The 17,997-nt window shown below is 54.1% G+C and overlaps 1 protein-coding gene across 1 annotated transcript in view; it reads left to right on the top strand.

The window, feature by feature from the left end:
• Positions 1 to 12,760: 12,760 nt before the first annotated feature.
• The window catches only part of PHACTR3 (phosphatase and actin regulator 3), a 211,480-nt gene continuing 206,243 nt past the window's right edge, over positions 12,761 to 17,997 (top strand). Inside the window, exon 1 of the mRNA XM_045795392.2 lies at positions 12,761 to 13,242. Within this exon, the coding sequence (XP_045651348.2) occupies positions 13,125 to 13,242 (118 nt within the window). The 5' untranslated portion in view covers positions 12,761 to 13,124. The remainder of the gene's footprint in view (positions 13,243 to 17,997) is intronic.

Below are 17,997 nucleotides of genomic sequence, written 5' to 3'. Positions count from 1 at the left end.
CCTGGTGTGCTCCAGGCAGCGTGGATCTACAGAACCAGCCCCCAGTGCCCACTGTGGGTATTGGACCTCTAAGGGGCTTCCCTGGAAGACTAGGATTCACAGGTGTTGTCAGAACTTGTTGTTGGAGGACGTGAGTGCTGTCAGCATGCCTCCGTTGGGAGAGATTTCTGGAAGTTTGTGCCCAGTTTCCCCTGGGCTTCACCCCACATACCTTTTCCCTTTGCTGATGGTACTCGGTGTCCTTTCAGTATAATAAGTCATGGCTGTGGGTTTGACGGTATCTGAGTCCCGGGAGTCCCCCTGGTGACTCCCCAAACCTGGAGGTGGTCCTAGAGACCCTCACACAAGAGTCATGTGTTTGCTCCCCCGTTAGTGACCGTCTTCCCTGCCAAATGTCCAGCTCTTGCAGCAGGGACGTGCGTAGCACGCAGCTCGGTGCCTGGCGTATGTAGCACACAGTGGGTGCATTATAAATTCTGTGGCCCTACTGAGCACAGGAGCGGCAGTCGGTGGCGGGAAACCTCCCCTTTCCTGGCCCCAGGGACAAAGCCATCCTCAGGGCTCACAGCAGGGTCTCCCTCCAGGTGGCCTCTGTTCTGACATAGGGCCTCTGGCTCCTTCCTCCTAACGGGGCGCCATTAGGCCCACGAATCCCCACATTCAGTAGCATTTAACCTTCACAGAGCCGCGGTACGAACCGAGCGTTCTCCGCCGACCGCGAGGCTCTTAAACTGCCGTGATTCACACTCACACCTAAAGAGGACGCTGGTACGTCAGAGGCTTGCTGCAGATTTCCATTTCTATTTTAATGGCTTTGTTGTCTGTGCTTTTTTCTATAATCCACACAAAATCATGGCAAATCTTTCCCTCTGGGTTAAGCCTTGGATAATAAAAAGAAATACCTCTCTTATATGTAGACTCAAGTGATCTCCACCGTGGGGCATTATGGTCATGGGGCAAGTGCCAAATTCCTTACACTTCTCAATTGTGTTGGGTTTGCATGGGAGTCACCACAGTGTGGGACCAGAGAGAAGCCACCGTGAAGTCACCCCGCGGGGACAGCGGTCATCACTCCAGCGGGTGCCAGACTCCAGGCTGAGTTCTCAGTCTGCCCCCCCCATGTGCATGTATGGATAGGAGCTATGACCCCATTTCACAGATGAGGAGAACCTAGTCTTGGAGAGATCGGATCACTTGCCCGAGGCCACCCAGCTGGTGGAGCTACCTTTGAACTGGGGCAGTCTCCTTTGGCCGACTCTGGATTCCCAGCCATTTGCTGTCCTGTCTCTCGAAATTTATGTTCTCTGCCTTCTGTTCTGGAAGGCAATACTTGTTCTTAGTGCCTAATTTGGGAGTTCTTAATGGATGACCCAATTCCAGCTGCACCTTGGAGGTGCCTGCTTTGGAAACAAGGAGGCTGGTGGCAGGAAAGAGCCGTGCTCCACCCACAGGACACTGTGTGCCCTGTAGGGCGGATGCCGGGGCGGGGGGAGGGGGGGGGGGTTGTCCACCACACCCGTCCTCCGCTGCAGCTTCTTCCCTTTGTTTGAGCCTTGAGTTGACCTTGGATATGAGTGTGTCTCTCTTCTGTGGATCCTCTATGCAGGGTGGAGGGGTTCAGAGTCGAGCAGAGCTGGGAGAAAGGCCCCTGGAGTCAGGCGGATGGCGGGTTCCAGCTGCACTGCCGGCTCCCCGCATGACTGTGTGTGCGTGACCTCCCCCGTCTGGGTCGTGCTGGCCTCGTCCCTGGAAGATGACCCCAGAACCAGTGTCCTCCGCCGCTCGGGAGGATGAAAGAGTGGATGTGTATTTGTCTCCCGCGGCTGCTGAGACAAATGGCAGGGAGCAGCCTAGAGTAGTACCCACTTATTTTCACCGCCTCCCGTGGTCTGCGTCCGATGGGCTCGGCTGAGCCCCTGCCCTTGTCCTGCAGGGTGGAGTCCGGTGTCTGCAGGTCTGCGTTCCTTCCCCGCGCTCTGGGGCGGAGTCTGTTTCCAGCGCACAGGGCTGTTGGCAGATGTCAGCTCAGGGCTATAGGCCTGAGCTCCCTGTTTTCCCGCTGGCTGTTGGCAGGGATCACTCAGCTTCTAGAGGCCTCTGTGTTCCCTAGCTTGTGGCTCCTCAAGGCCAGCGTTGGGGCTGAACCCTTCTCACAGCTTTAAGTCCCTCTCCCCTCTCCTCCAGCCCATCTCTTCCTCTCCGGCCTTCCGCCCCTCCTGTGATTGCACTGGGCCATCCGGATCATCCAGGATAATCTCCCTGCCTTCGGGGCTGATGATCGTAGCCTTGATTCTGACCACAAAAGCCTTCACAGCGGTGCCTGGAGGAGTGTTTGATTGAGTAACTGGGGGTCAGGAATCCCAGGGGGGATTAATATTCTGCTGTCCACACTGTGGGTAAGTGGATTAGCCCAGGGTCTGGCCCACAGGGAGCTGCTCAGTACAGATGGGGTGAGTGAGGGGACGCCAGCACGTGGGACCACCTTGCCCCAGCTGCACGAGTGTATGGGGGCCGGGTGGCTGAGTCCTGCTTTAAGGAATCCTAACATTGAAACAAAAACTCAAAAACCTCCCTCTGACTTAGCACATACATCAGTTGTTAATTATCTGTATTTTAATAGCGACGGTGCATAGGATTTTTTTCTTTATTGCAGTTGTAGCTGTAAGGTACCTTTGAATAAGGAGCTGGTGGAATATAGAGTGTATTTTGCTCTGCCCACTGCCCTGAATTTCCCCATCCTCCATGTTGGATTCAGGGGTCCTCATGCAGCCCTTTGTCTCCTGGCCCCTTCTTGCCTCCCTCCACTGACCTTCCACCTGATGGCCCCATAATGTCCTGAGAGAAGGTAAATCCTGTCTCTGCCCTGTCTGGAGAAACTGCTGGGTTTTTTTTTTTTTTTTTCCCTCTTAGGATAAAATCCATGCTCTACCCCATGGATCATGAGGCCCTTTGAATTCTGGGGCCTCCCTGCCCACCCCACTGCCTGCCACCCAGCCCTCTATCAGCTGCTCAAACTGCCCAGCCTCAGGGCCTTTGCACATGCTGTTGTTAGGAGCACTATCCCGCCCCCCCCCCCCAGCACAACCCCTGGCACATACTATGAGCAAGTGACAAATGAATCAACGCTTGAGCAAATCAGTCAATCAAACCCAACACAGGGCCTTATGTTCTCGAGGGTGTTTGTCGCAGACCAAGCCTGGTGGATCTGTGTAGTCTTCTAGCCCCTGCCTAGATCCAAATGAAGGACCAGCTTCTCGTCCTCACCGTGTACCATAGGTTCTCGTGGGAGCCTGGGCCAACCCCACTCGAGATTCCTGCACCTTCGTTCCCTCCTGCTGACAGCCTCCCAGGCCCATTGCCCTAAAACCCTGAGGCTCCCTTTCATGCCATGGTGTGAGTAGACACATGGGTCCCCTGAGTAGCCCTGGAAAAGAACCAAGAGGGTCAGAAAGCCCCCAAACTGCATTGTGAGACACCAGGAGTATCTACTGTACCTCCAGGGGCTGACTGAAGTTATCTGCTGCGAAACACAGAAATCCGTGCTCTCCCCCCAGAGGCTGCAGAAATCCCCGGTACTCGTGTGGGATTGGTGGGAGGCTGGCAGGGGGTGCCAGAATCTGATTGCCTAAATGATTGCTCCCCCAAATTCGAAGTCCCAGTCGGCCCACCAGCTTTAGAGCTCACGTCAGTTTTAGTGAGCACTGGGCTCTGAAAGAGATCACAGCTTCTATGAAAATACGGACGTTATCGGCATTATTTATGGGTTTATACAAGTGGATTCTTGGGATTATCACTCCAGCCACAGGACTTATGATGTATTTTTAAAGTACTACCTATAAACCTAGCGCTATGGATTTTCTGTAATTTATAGATCGGGCTCAGTGCCGTGTTTGAACGGTTACAGTGTAAAGCACTTGGTCGGCCGTTTCTGCGATAGGGCGTTGGTGATATCAATCCGTTCCACGGTTAAGTCAATAAGCCCAGCTCTGCCCTCTCCCACGGGAGGAGAAACATGTCTCTCCAGAATATAAATCTGGTGAACATATTAAAATGTGCACATTTTATTGGAGGAAGGAGAATGTGTTTGGGTGACAAAGAGCATTACTTAAACATAAATTACCTTTTCTTAAAAGGCAAAGAGTGAAATGACCTGATGGTTCAGGCAGCATGGAAGAAGGGTACAGGTTTGCCCTTTTATTCATCTTTTACGTTATAATCATGCACACATTTCACGATCTCCTTCTCCCGGCACAAACGAAAGCACCTCTGCTGGGAGTGTGGGGGAGCAGCCTCTCCTGGAGGCGGCCGCTTCGGCGACAGGGGACAGGGCAGCCGGGCACCCTGCGTCCACGCACGCACAGCGTGATGTTGGCATTTGGCATTGTTGTGTTGTTACGCAGTGTATCCACCTGCCCTGTAAGTAACGAGTCACAGATTCATGTCATTCAAAAAAACCCGCTGTGTCACACCCCCCAGTTTGGATATAGCCAAGGTCAGCCTTTAGGCTTTGAGAGACATTAGATTGTTTTCACTTTGTCTGCCTTGTTCGTACCTTCCCGTATATGTGGGTTCCCGTGGAGTAGATGACAGGGGATGTCCGTGCTGGGTGGAGGGGACAGGGCGCATTTTGTCCTGGCAGAGGCAGCCAGCCCTCTTGCTCCGGCATTAGCTGTGCCATCAGCAAGCCTGGGAGTGGGGCCGGGAGTGGAGTCGGGTTCTGCGTGGGTTTGTCCATGCAAATGGCTTCAGCGTAAGCTGGGGTCACGGTGGGGCATTGGGCGGGATGGGAGGCATCAGGGATGAGCTGGCACAGCGGAAACATTCTAAGAGTCCTTTCTGTCCTGTCACTGTCACTTTTTATCTCTGGGACCTTTGGTAAGTCACACACTGTCTTGGGGGCTCACCTTCATGGTTTGCAAAAGGAGGACAGTGATGTCAGCCTCCCAGGGTTGTCAATCAGGCATGTCATGTTCTTGGTAAGTCGTATGATTGCAGAAACACAGTTGTTAAATCTTCCGTCATCATTGTCGAGTTGGTGGCTTTTAGGGGACTCAAAAGCATGAAGTCCCTGCCTGCGCTTGATGTGGTAACAGCCTGAGCTCGGGAGCAGAGGACCTGGGTTCAAATCCTGCCTCTGCTATCCAAGCAAGTACTAAGCACTTTGCATCCCACTTGCAAAATGGGAATGTACTTGGACCTATCATAATTGGTGACTTTGAGCACCAGCCACATTGGTAATTATAAAGTGCTTAGAATGATGCCTGGCACAGTCTACATGGAAAGTAACTGAAAACCCAGGAGCAGTGGCAGGAGGCATAGAAGTTTCACTCCCTGCACACGAGATCAGAGGGGAGGCCGTCCGAGCTCTCTGTCTGCAGTAGCGGGCATTCCATTGTACGTGTGGTGCTGCAGGGTCGCAGGCTGGCCGCTGTGGCTGCGGACCCCACAGGACACTCCGAGGCCGGAAGCAGGAGCCCAGCTCTTGGCAGCGGTCACAACAACAAACGCCTTTTCCGTAAGTGGCTTCCGGTCTGCAGCAGTGTTTCCCAGAGGCCTCAGAAGCCAGCCCCTCTCCGTTCGTCAGCCCCCCCCCCCCCAACACACACACAGCGAGGGAAATGCATAGGATGTACAGTGCATGGAGAAAAGCTCCTCGAAGATTCATAGCTTTGTACTGCCCACACATCCCTGACTCCGATGAACCGGAGCCCATTGCTCTATTCTCCATCTTTCCTGTAGGGAGCGCTCTCATCTCTCCCTGGTTGTGCCTCTTGCCCTAAATCCGTCGCCACCAATTCACATGCCCACCCCTGGCCACCTGCATGTGCGTGGAGCCCTTTAGATGATATCAGAAGTCTTGCACCAGAGGACACGTTGTACTGATGGCAGCCAGCACATATGGAGGTGTCCGGGGTGCTGGTCACTGTGCCTTCCCTCACTCGCACCCTGGGCACAAGGGCAGTGTGGCAAGCCTGAGGCCACCCAGAGGAAGTCATCGAAGTCTCATGCTTGGGTCTTCAGCTCCTGCTCAGAAGGGCTTCACTAGATGGTCTGAGAATGGACAGCACTTTGAGGAGGGCTGGGGGCATTGCTAGGAAGTCGAGGGTCTCCCACAGCATGATTTTCAGGCCAGCTCCAGCTGCCAGTGCCTTTTGGTATGGAGAACATGGTTGGTGAAACGGAGGGTTTTGTTTTAAAAGAGTTACATGTGTTTTAAAAAGAGCCCTAGCTAGCATTGCATGATATGGCTTATGCTTATGGATGTCCTTATGTATCCTTATATGCTTGGCATATCCTTATGGATATGGCTGCAGGGGCAGACCCTGTCAAGAATGTGGCCAAAGGTCGGAAGAAACCCAGTGCAAGCCTGAGTCCCCAAGCCAAGTCCAGGGCGACCCCTGGGTGATGCTTTGGGCGCCGTGTCTCCAGTGGCCAGCAGAGGGCGCAGCTCCCCTCCTTACCGCCAGGATCTGCAGCAGCGATGCACTGGGCTGGTCGCTCTGCTGTCCCCACCCTGGGGTTTGCCCTCTTGTCCCTCTTCCATGGTTCTTTAAGAGCTTGGACAGAGACAGCGGCCTGAGCTGTGATTTGGAAGAGACTGGGTTTGCTGGTTTAATTCTCCTTTTTTAAAAAAATTTAATTCCAGCGCAGGAACGTACAAAGTTATATTAGTTTCAGGTGTTCGATGTAGTGATTGAACAGCTCTATGCACTATTCAGTGCTCAAGGTGACAAGTGCCTCCTCCTTCCCCATCTCCCACCGCCCCACCTCCCCTCTGGGAACCATCTGTGTGTTCTCTAAAGTTAAGAGTCTGTTTCTTGGTTTCTCTCTCTTTCTCATTTTCTGTTGTTCATTTGTTGTATTTCTTAAATTCCACATAGGAGTGAAATCTTGCCATTTGCAATGACCTGGGTGGATCTAGTGAGTATCACGCTAAGCGAAATAAGCCAGTGAGAGAAAGATAATTCTGTCCCTCCTGACGCAGGCTGTGGGGCGCTGAGCTCTGTCCTGGAGTCGGGATCTCACACGCACCGTGTGCATCGCGTGCTGGGTCCGCCAACACGTGTTTGCTTCCTGGGTGCCTGTGGAATGCCGGGCACATTCTCAGGTGAGCAGACTTGACACAGATCCCTGAGCCCGTGGGCTGAAACCCCAGCAGCCCAGAGGCCGCGGCCATCAGTGAGCGGGGGCTCCTGGAACCACAAGGGGCTGGGGGAAGAAGTCAGTAGGCGCTGGTATAACCGTCGGAGCGCCTGCTGACTGTGGCCTCGTGTCGGTGGCTGGCGGTGCCTCACCGTCCCGCTGCTGTGCACTCTGGGTGCCTTCTATGCGTGTTTGGTGGACAGGGAATGGGGCCTGCAGCAGCGTGAGCCGCCGGCGCTGAAGGCCTGGGGGAGGGGCTCCCGGGAGAGGCCCCATGGGGGTGGTCAGCACTTGCCACCAGACCCCTGGAATGACCATGTGGAACGGCCGGGCAGCAGTGACCATGCTCGTTCTGAGATGAGGAATTAGAGGCCTGGAGAGGTGTCACCGGGCCTGCAGCTGGTACCAGACGGTCTGTGGGACCCTGGAGCTTGTGTCCTTTCACACCCGCCCCTCCCCCCCCTTAAGGAACAGATGGTGTCCGTGGGTCTTGGTGCATGTTCAGCCATGGCCACGGGCTCTAACTCATCGTGTCTGATGCAGTTCATCCAAATGGGGCTCCTGGTCTGTCTGCCCCATCCTGCCCCTCCTGTGACCCTCCCCACCCTGGAAATAGCATTGTGCCCATCTCGTTGTCAGTATCAGATGTGACAGGTACCTTGATGTCCCTGCACCCCAGATCCAGTGAATCATCAAAAGTCAACAATCTGGGAGTCCCCTGTGGCTCCCCCCTCTGTCTCATCCCTCCACAGCCACTCCCTCGCCAACTTGCGGGACCACTTTGCAGTACTCAGTGCCCCCACGCCCGCCTGGATGGTTGCCAGCCCCCTCATCCCTTTCCCTGTACCCGAGGTCCCTTCTCCATCAGCAGCCAGAGGGACCTTCTGGAGACTCACTTCTGCCATCAGCTGCTTTTCACCATCCTTGGGATGAAATCCAGACTCCTGAGGAGCAGCACAAGGAGCCACGTGGTCTGCATCCTGCCCCTCTCTCCAGCCTGGCTCGCACCCCAGCCCCTCACTCTGCCACTTTCTGGGGACTTCAGAGCCCCATGCTGCTCCCACCTCCCGGCCTCTGCCCAGACGGGTCTCTGCCTGGGTCCCGCTTCCTCTCTGGCTTGTCTGCTTAATCCCCACGGAGCCTCAGCTGCAAGAAGAGCATCACTTCCTCAGCCCGGCTCCTCCCTGCCCAGGTGAGGCGTGCCCAGCTCTGTGCCCACGGCCATCGGTGGACTGATCGGTGGCTTAGTTGTTAATCCTGTCTGCTCAAGATCACGAGCTCCACGAAGCCAAAGACCAATCAGATTTTGTTCATTGTGATATTCTGGGAAAATTATGTGTTTTGGCACAAAATAGATATTAATCTGCACGTTTATGAGAATAAAACCAACTCTAGAGACGTGTATGGGTGAGATTGGGCTCCTTGCAGCCCCTTCCCCCCACTTCCTGATGACAGTGGGCACTTCCTACGCTTCTCTGCCAGGCCCAGGGTCACCTCCACCATGAAGTCCCTCCTGACTGCCCCAGGCAGAGGAAGACCTTCCTTTTGCCTTCACTACTTAGTGTTTGTTGACTTGGGCCCCTTGTAGTTCTTTGAGGCCACTATGTTGGGGTTATCATGGCTGCTGGAGTCAAGAAATAGCTTCGGGTTTTCTGATCAAGGACCGGAAGGGTGATCCCTGAGAGGGCTTTAGCCTGACTTGAAGCCCCAGGCAGGGACAGGAGAGGTTTTAAGTATGATTACACTCTGCGGGGTGAGAAGCAAACCCAGTCATCCTTCAAACCCAAAGCCCAGCCTAGGTACCTTTATGGATGGTGTGTGTGTGTGTGTTTTAAAAACAGCTTTATTGAAATAACGTATGTGCCATAAAGCTCACCCGTTTAAAGTATAACATTCAAGGGTTTTTAATATATTTATAGTTGTGAAATCCTCACCATAATCTAATTTTAGAACGTTTGGAACATTTCCGTCACCCCGAAAGGAAGCCCCGAACTCATTAGCACCGTTTCCGCATCCCCCCAAACTTCTGGCCCGAGGCACCCACTCATCTCCCTGTCTCTGCAGGCATGTCGCGTCAATGAAATCGCGCAATGTGTCCTCCTTGTGACTGGCTTCTCCTACTTGGATAATGTTTCAAGGTCCGTTCATATTAGAGCAGGTATCCGTACTCCCTCCCTTTTTATGGCTGAGTAATGTTGCAGTGGTGGACTTGCCGTGTGTGTGCACGCATGTAGCAGTGGAGGGACGTTGGGGTTGTTCACATGTTATGCGGCCTTGTTGGTTCCTGTGAGGTTTCTAGCAGGTGCTTATCGGGATCCTACTGAGGAGGGATGTCCACAAAGACCTTGAGGGTTCTCGAGGCTGGGACCTCCTGTGGACAGCGGCGTTCTGCCGCCTCTGGGCCAGATCCTCCCAGGCTTCCAGCCGCTCCTGCTCTGGGTCTGAATGACCTGGAAGGTCAAAGTCTCTCCTGAAGGCACTTACCCAGCAGACGAGTTTCTGTTGACCAGTACCAGTGGTCACCTTTTTTTTTTCTTTTTTGATTTAAAGCTATTTTTATCATGGAACATTTCAAAGCCAGAGAAAAATACAACGACAAGCTGCATGTCTATTCAGCTCTGACAAATCACAATATTTTGCTAAAGCATATTTTTTAAGAAACTAAATCTTGGTTGTCACTCTTGTCTTCCGTCTCTCCACTCCTGGAGCAAATGCCAAGTCTTCTTTCATGTGCTTTTATTTTTTTAAATTATTTTTTATTTTTAAAGATTTTATTTATTTATTTGAGAGAGAGAAAGAACACAAGCAGGGGGAGAGGCAGAGGGAGAAGGAGAAGCATGCTCCCTGCTGAGCAAGGAGCCTCATGTAGGACTTGACCCCGGGACCCTGCGATCGTGACCAGAGCCGAAGGCAGACACTTAACCGACTGAGCCACCCAGGCTCCCTGTCATGTACTTTTGAGTCCTGCCCCTACAGTTTTGGGGGGCAGGTGAATGGTATTGCGGCAAAGACCAACTGAAGAGACTAGGAATTATTTTAGGTGGTGCACGGATAGGCACTTAGGAACATTGGAGCCCATAAAAAAAATTGTTTCCATGCTTTTGTCCTTTTGGTCACATTAAGAACATCTCGGTTTGGTGCCTGGGTGTCTGAACGCCTCTTCCACCCTTGCTCATCTCCCTTCCCAGCGAAGCGGGAGCCCACAGGGGACCCGGCTGGCAGGACCCAATCAACACCATAGTCCTTCCTGTAGATGACAGGGAGGCCACCTCTCTGTCGCTGGGGCAATGGTTTCCTTTAAAATGCATGTAAGTGCCAAGAATTGATTTAAAGAAAAATATTTTTTTTAAAGATTTTATTGATTGGAGAGAGAGAGAGACAGAGAGAGCACAAGCAGGTGGAGAGGCAGAGGGAGAAGCAGACTCCCCACTGAGTTGGGGGACTGATGTGGGGACTTGATCCGGGTATCAGGAGATCATGACCTGAACTGCAGGCAGATGCTTAACCATCTGAGTGACCCAGGCACTCCTGATTTAAAATGAAATCTTATGTCAGTAGCAGCATGGGTTCAGAGTGGGGAAGTCCAAACAGTGGGAGGGAGGTGGGCAGCCAGCCGATAGCTGGAGCCATGGGGCCCTTTCTTCTCTGGGATGTGCCCCTGGGCTGCCATCCTCCCCCCACCCCGCTGGCCCATCTCTGTATCTGCTGCTGGCTTTCTCATCTCCGTGTGGGAGGTGTTGATGGTGTGCTTGGGAGGGGGTTCGAAAGCCTGGAGGGGGCCAGGACTCAGCTTGGCTCTGGAGGGGCTGCCTGAAGACCCACTTGGAGAGACCCCGGGCCAGAGGCCTTGGACCTGCCAGTCCTGGCTTGTGACCCAGGCAGGCCACTCACCTCTCTGCCTTGCCGTTGTGTCTGAGGTGGGAACTCCAGTTGCTCTCACCTCCTCAGGCGTCGTGAGAAAGAAACGCCCCGAGTACAGTGCTCAGCCCAGAGCTGGGCACATCACCGTCTGGCCCATTTCTGTGTGGATAAAAAGTATTCAGGAAAGTGTCCTCCCAGTTTCCCCTTTGTTTCATGGTGTTGTCAACTCTAACTGTTTTGGGGGGACATCCCTTGGTTTGTGGGTGACCGTTCTCAGCTCTACCCTCCCCTCTCATCCTGGAGGACCCGTTGCGGGGGCTGTTTCTGCATTTGTTCACTGTTGGATTCGTGACGCCTGATGGGGTACCCAGCATGCACTAGACTCTGGATTACTGGAATGAATGAATGAATGAATGAATGAATGAGTGAAAGAATGCACGCATGCGTGCTTCTCTGGTGGCGACTGCTGCTGACAGCCCAAAGCCCTGTGTGGAGCGAACATCCACAATATTTCCCCACTTCTCGGTTCTGTCCTTGGCCCTTCATTGGGGTTCACCCAACATTGCCAGGGTGTTCCCCCTGCACCCCAGCCCTGCTTTAGGGGCTGACCAAATCTGGAGAAACAGCTCCCAGAAGGTCCCAGTTCCTGTGCTGCTGTGGCCAGCTGTGGGACCCCCTGGCAAGCTCCTCCTCTGATCTCAGCTTACTCCGTGGAGTGGGCCTGCCCCCTGGAGCTGTCTGAGGGGCTGAGACTGGATCACAGCGTTGTAGCTTCTGCACTCTGCCTCTGCACACAGCAAGTCTTAGGTGGGAGCAGCCTCCCTCAGTGTCCCTGGGGCCCAGCCATCTGGGCGTCTGGTGAAATGCCCCCTCCTCTGGGCACCTTCCGAGGCCTGGCTCTGTGCCAACCCCATCCTTCCCTGCACCTTCACTGGGCTTTCCTCTTTTCATTACCCTTCCTGCCCCCAGGCCTTAGCTGGAGACACTGGAGTTCCCTGTGCTCCCCCCACGTCACTATCTGGAATGGTGAGAATTGCTCATTAGCACTTTGGAGGGCACCTCTGTAAGTGGCAGCCCTAGGGGGTGTCGCCTTCACTGCCTGGCCCATCAACTCCATCAAGGCGTCTGGGGGAAGCATCCCTGGAAGGCAGCAGGGGCCTCTCCTGCCTGTCTCCTCCCAGGCAGGGGGCTGAGGGCCTGGAGGAAGCAGGGGTGGGCAGTGGAGAAGGGGTTAAGGTTGCAGGGCTAAAGCTCTGGAGGGCACCCCCGTCCACCATGGTGGAGTCTGGGCAGCAGGACCTACTGGCCTCCGCATCCCTAAGAGAGGGAGGGCCAGGGAGACCAGCTAGCTGCCTGAAGCCGCTGGGGAGATTAGGCCCTGCCTCCAAGGGAGGCACCCTCAGGGTCTCCTCCCCTCCCGCTGGGAAGGGGAGGAAGTGGGAGTGGAAGCATTCTTGTTTCTAGAGCTCTGCTGGGGTGGGGGGTGGGCAGTTCATAACTCATGATCGGGGCCCCCCACCTCCCTTGGGCAGGCAGCAGGCAACCCAGGTATTTGAGACCCCTCCCCATCACCACGCTGGCTCTCACTCCCCTCTCTCGTGACGTCATGCTCCTCTCGCGCGGCATGATGGGAGAATCCTAATGTTTTCCAACAGATGCTCCAAGAACAGCTTTCAGATTAAAGCAATTGCAAGAGCAAAGATTTTCCTTTTTCCCTTTTTTTTTTCCGGGGGGGTGGGGGGGTGGGGTGGGGGGAGGGAGCGCCCCCAGAAATTCCTGGACATCACCCCCTGCCCCAAGCACGCAATAAACACTGACAAGAAAAAGTTTTTATTTCCTGGTTCAACTTTTTTTTTTCCTGGAATATAGACCGAAGAATGGGAATAAACACGAATAAATAGCAGAGCGAGGCCGCGCGCCGGGATGCGCCTGCTTGCAGCCGCGAGGCCATTGTCTCACCGCCCTGAAGCCAGCCTGGCGTTGTCCCCAGGCTCCTTCCCTTTCCCTGTCCTTTTTGATTTTCCTTTTTAAAAAGACGCCCCCTCCAGCCCCCTCGCCTGTGACCTTGGCCGCCTCGGATGATCTGATTCCACCAACTTGCCCCCGCGCCGGCCAGGCCCATGGCCGCGTCCGAGGACGGGAGCGGCTGTCTCGTGTCGCGGGGCCGCTCGCAGAGTGACCCCAGCGTTCTCACGGACTCCTCGGCCACCTCCTCCACCGACGCCGGGGAGAACCCAGGTAACGGGGCCGGGCGAGGGCGGCCGGGCAGGTGGGCAGGCCGGGGGTAGGTGGCGCTGGGTTCGTCCCCAGCGCCGCTCCGCGCCGCGCTCTGCAATCGGGAAGCCGCGCCAGGACTGGGGCGCTCGGGCTCCGCAGTTCGCGTCCCCAGGAACGCGGCCGGGGAGCCGCGGAGCCCTTTGTCCGGAAAAGAACCGATTCCCCGGGCAGAGCTGGGCGCTCCGCATCGGCCCTCCTTGCAGGCTTGTGGGCTCCGCGGTCCCCTCCGAGGGGCTCCCCTGCCTTGGGTGCTGACCAGTTGGGGGAAGAGAGTCAGACCTGTGGCCGCCTCCGCCAGTGGTGGCTCCGAGCTCTGCCTCCCTCCCCGGGGCCCCGGCGGCTCCGGCTTGGGCGTCCCCGCCGGGTCAGGGCAGCGCTCCCGCGGCCGCCGCGCACAGGGGGGCTGGACGCCCAACTCTGGCGGGGCCTGGAGCACCTGGGCGCTCCCGCCCGCCCGCCTCTCGGGACAGGTGTGCCCGGCGGAGCTGCCGGCAGGGAGGTGAAGGGCGTGCGCCAGGACCGAGCAGGTTTCATTGAATTATATGGACTTTGTCCACTCCCCCGCCCCTGCCGCAGCGTTGATTGTTCAGGTGATAAATCCGGTTACAAAGGCGTCTATAGGGCTTGATTGATTACTTTCCAGAGAGGAAGAAAGGCCTAATAAAGCAGGAGGGGGGTGGGCTGCGCGGGGCCTGTCACCATGGAGACGCAGGAAGCAAAGTGATCATTAAAACCTTTCTCCACCAGAAGGCAATTTTCACTTCACAGAGAGAAGTCTGAGCTTCTGAAATGTGGGGTTCAAAAAAAGAATCAAAGCTGGTGTTTTGGTATCAAGCCACTGGACTCAATTTCCTATCTTAGAGAAGCACAATCCCCTCATAGATGATGTTTTGACAATAAGTTGCCCTTACCTTCCTTAGAAGACTTATTCTCTCTAAATGCACTGGCCCCAGATGGGGGCTTGATCACGTTAAATGGTGGGCATCAAAATCAAGATAATCCCTGGGGCCGGGGTGAACGCAGGCTTTGTGGGGAGGGATTCCTTCACTTGACTGGAACACATAGGAGCTTTACTCTCCAACTACAAAGAGGGACCTATTAAAGCAGCTCTTTGGGCACCAGGGCCCAATTTGAAATTTTAAACAATAAACCCATGCAAGGCTTGTAAGATTTCTTTGTTAGGACTATTGACACTGTGTCATTTGGTCAGACTAAGGTACCAGCCGAGGAAATCCCTGGCTTTTCTACATCTGGGAGGGCAAGTTAATTTCCTTGGAGTTTCAAGCAGAGCCTGCCATAAGCCGGCCCTTAAGGCTTTAATTAATCCTTTTACTAGGAATTGGGGATTAAGCCTTCAGCACTCCATGATGGATTGGTTTTCTCTGTGTTGGGGATGCTCACCCATGATTGTTCCAATTATGGAAGTTGAGTGGCTCGTCACGAGAGAACCCTTCCCAGCTCCTTTTGTCTCCCTGGCAGTAAAAGGAAGCAAACTTGAAACGGAAATTATGGAGGATTTAGCTTTTTGGCTGTCTGTGAGTTGATGCCTCCGTGGGTGGAACAGAGGGCTCGGCAGGTGGCTGGTGCCAGTCCACCAGGGAGAGGTGGAAGGGCTTGGGTGGTGACATGATGCCGTGGGAGGGCAAATGCCTGAGTTAGTCTCTGGCTCAGATGGTCAAAATGAGACCCTGAGAGCAGATGTCTGAGGTGAAGAGTCTACAGGATGTATAATTCTGTAAGGGTAGAACCTTGCTAAAGATATCAAGCAATTAAGTATTTATGGATTGTGTTAAGCAGAGGAGTTCTGACAGAAAGAGGATCAGAATCTTCCAGTTGGAAGCAGCCCGGAGCTTGAAGCAGGAACAGTGGACTGGGGGAGAATTTTCTATAACTACCTTGCCTGGTTGGCTTGGCATGCTTGCATACCTCTTTTGATGGGGGACTCACTTCTTCCTGGTGCGGGGCATGCTTTTCTTTGGACAGACTTACTTAAAAATTCCTCAGATGGCTCATTGGAGGCTGCAGCCCATTAGTCCTGGTGGGATCGTCTCATGGTACGTGCTGCTGGGGGTTTCAGAGAGCTTGCTTTTGAGGGCAGTTATCACACCGATCTGCGTCTTTTCTTCACTAGGGCTGAAAAGTCCCAGCCCTCATCTTGCCCTCCCTTCAGGACCTCTTCATTGGTTCTCCTGCTGCTCTAAAGACCTACTCCTGGAAGTTGAAGCTAGCGCACCAGTTGCAGAATAACCCAGCACAAAGTCAAGGAGAAGAGTGGCCTCCTTTTATCTGGATTCTAGGTTTTTATAAAACAGCCCAAGGTTGCATTTATCCTCAATCCCCCAAATGCATTTTTTTTTTTTAAGTAGGCTCCATGCCAAGCATGGAGCTCAACGTGGGGCTTGAACTCACGACCCTGAGATCAAGACATGAGCTGAGATCAAGAGTTGGACACTTAACCAACTGAGCCATCCGGTGCCCCCCAAATGCATTTTTCATGCATCAGTATTCTCTTAATAAAAACTCGGAACATTCTCAGGAAAGTAAACAATCCCTCTCTTCAGAGGTTACCACTGTGATGAGTGTAGAGGAGATCCTCTGGACCTTTCCTATAGGTTTATGGCTGCATGGTCTTGGAAAAAGGCTGTAAGAAAACACTGTATATAAGGTTCTTCACCTTGTGTTTCTACTCCACACTGGGTCTTGGAGGTCTTGTCACGTGATCTATTTCCATCTCCCTCTCTTAATACCTGCATAGTATGCCAAGGAATATATTTTTCAGCGTGCCTATTTGTGTTGTTTCTAGTTTTCACCCATCACGGTCCGCCTGGCTGTGGTTACCGGGCAAAGCCTCCTCGTGCTCCCGTGTAAATGTCCGGTAGGGCGTGTCCCATCTTATGGGATGTCTGGGTCACAGGGGACCCACATTTTCTTTTTATGATACTGCACCCTGGAAAATGTACCAATTGACATTCTTTCCAGAATGTCTGAGAGTGCCCTTTCTCTGATGGCTTGCCAACATCTGAGATCATCAATCTCCTTTTCCCCCGCACAAGAGTGACAAATGGTGGCTCATTCTGTTAATTTGTGGCTCCTTGATTGCTGGTGAGCTTGAGCAGCTTTTTGTGGCCTTATTAGTGCATTAAATCTCTCAGTGGCCGCGTCTGTGGCCATGGACTGCGTGGCGGGATGAACGGTGCTCCCTGAGGGCCTGTCCTTCCACTCTCTCCGCATCATCGCTGCGTTAATGATTCCGTCTGCACCCTTGACAGGCTCCTCTCCGTAAATCTCTACTCTATACCCACAGGCATGGCTAGGCCTTCTCCCCAAATTGAGCTTTAAACAGGGAAGGCAGCACACCCATGACCTTTCCTCCTTCTGAGGAGTTCCTACTCACAGGGACTTTTGTTTGCCCTTAGGCTTCTTTCAGCCCCTCTGCCCCAGGCATCTGGGTTGGTATGATCCCACACAGAGAAGGCGCCCTGTGACCTCCTCCTTGTCCAACCTGGACCACCTCCTCAGCCTTCTCTGTCTTGTCCCCTGACTGTCCTTGCCCCATCCCTTGTCCCTCTTTCTGACCCTCTCTTCCCTTGGAGTCTGCTGCTTTTCGCTCTCAGGCTCCCTGCTTACCCACCTCCTTCCCTTCTTCCCAGCAGGGCACACTGGGGTCCCTGCAGGCCCTTGGCTGCCTTCTTTCTCTACTCTCTGCCCCTCAGGGGTTCCCCAGTGCAGGACCAGATACTGGGCTGAGAGTTAACCGGGACCACCTTTTAAATGCTTCTGTGGGGGGCGCCTGGGTGGCACAGTCGTTGGGCGTCTGCCTTCGGCTCAGGGCGTGATCCTGGCGTTATGGGATCGAGCCCCACATCAGGCTCCTCCGCTATGAGCCTGCTTCTTCCTCTCCCACTCCCCCTGCTTGTGTTCCCTCTCTCGCTGGCTGTCTCTCTCTGTCAAATAAAATAAAATCTTTAAAATAAATAAATAAATAAAATGCTTCTGTGGGGCCTGGCCATTTTCCTTTGTAAAGATTCTGCTCTGGAGGGCCAACCAGGTGGGGGACCTTTGACTGAGGACAGGCTTTCTCAGGCGTGGCACTGCGGACACTTGGGGCCGGTTCCTGTCTGGGGTAGGGGCCGTCCTGGGCACTGTGGGTAGAATAGTCATTCCTGGCCTCTATCCTCTAGATGACGGTAGCTCCCCAACCCCTAGTTATGGTACCCAAAAATGTCTTCAGACATCGCCAGGTGTCCTCTGGGGGCAAAACAGCTCAGGTGAGTTCACCTGGGGAATCCCTGAGTCTAGCGCTCAGCCATGGCCTCAGTCTCTCTGCTGACAGTTTCCGTGTGTGCGTGTTCCCATGTGAGTGTGTGGGGGGACCCTGCCCTGACCTGACTCCTGAGCTCTAGACCTCTGTGTCCCGCTGTCCCCTTCCCATCCTGCAGGTCTCGGGCTGATGTCACCTCCTCAGAATGCCCTCTTTGTCCCCCCGGTTAGATTAAGTAGATACCCTGCCCCAACCAGCCCCGTTCCTGGCCCTCAGCTTGATTCTCTCATGGTTCATCTCTGCCTGGGATCTTGGGGTCTGTCATCCATGTGGCGTGTGCCCCTCTCGGCCCGGAGCCCAGCACGGACCTCACATGCAGGAGGCTCTAGTGAGCACTTGTGAAATGACCGGATGTAGGCACCAGACACAGGGTCTTAGCTGACAAGGCCTGTGGC

This window comes from Ursus americanus, chromosome 22 (genome assembly GCF_024610735.1).
Source record: "Ursus americanus isolate L20-20 chromosome 22, mUrsAme1.1.p, whole genome shotgun sequence".
Classification (NCBI taxonomy): domain Eukaryota; kingdom Metazoa; phylum Chordata; class Mammalia; order Carnivora; family Ursidae; genus Ursus; species Ursus americanus.
This window is presented reverse-complemented; position numbering and strand designations above follow the sequence as displayed.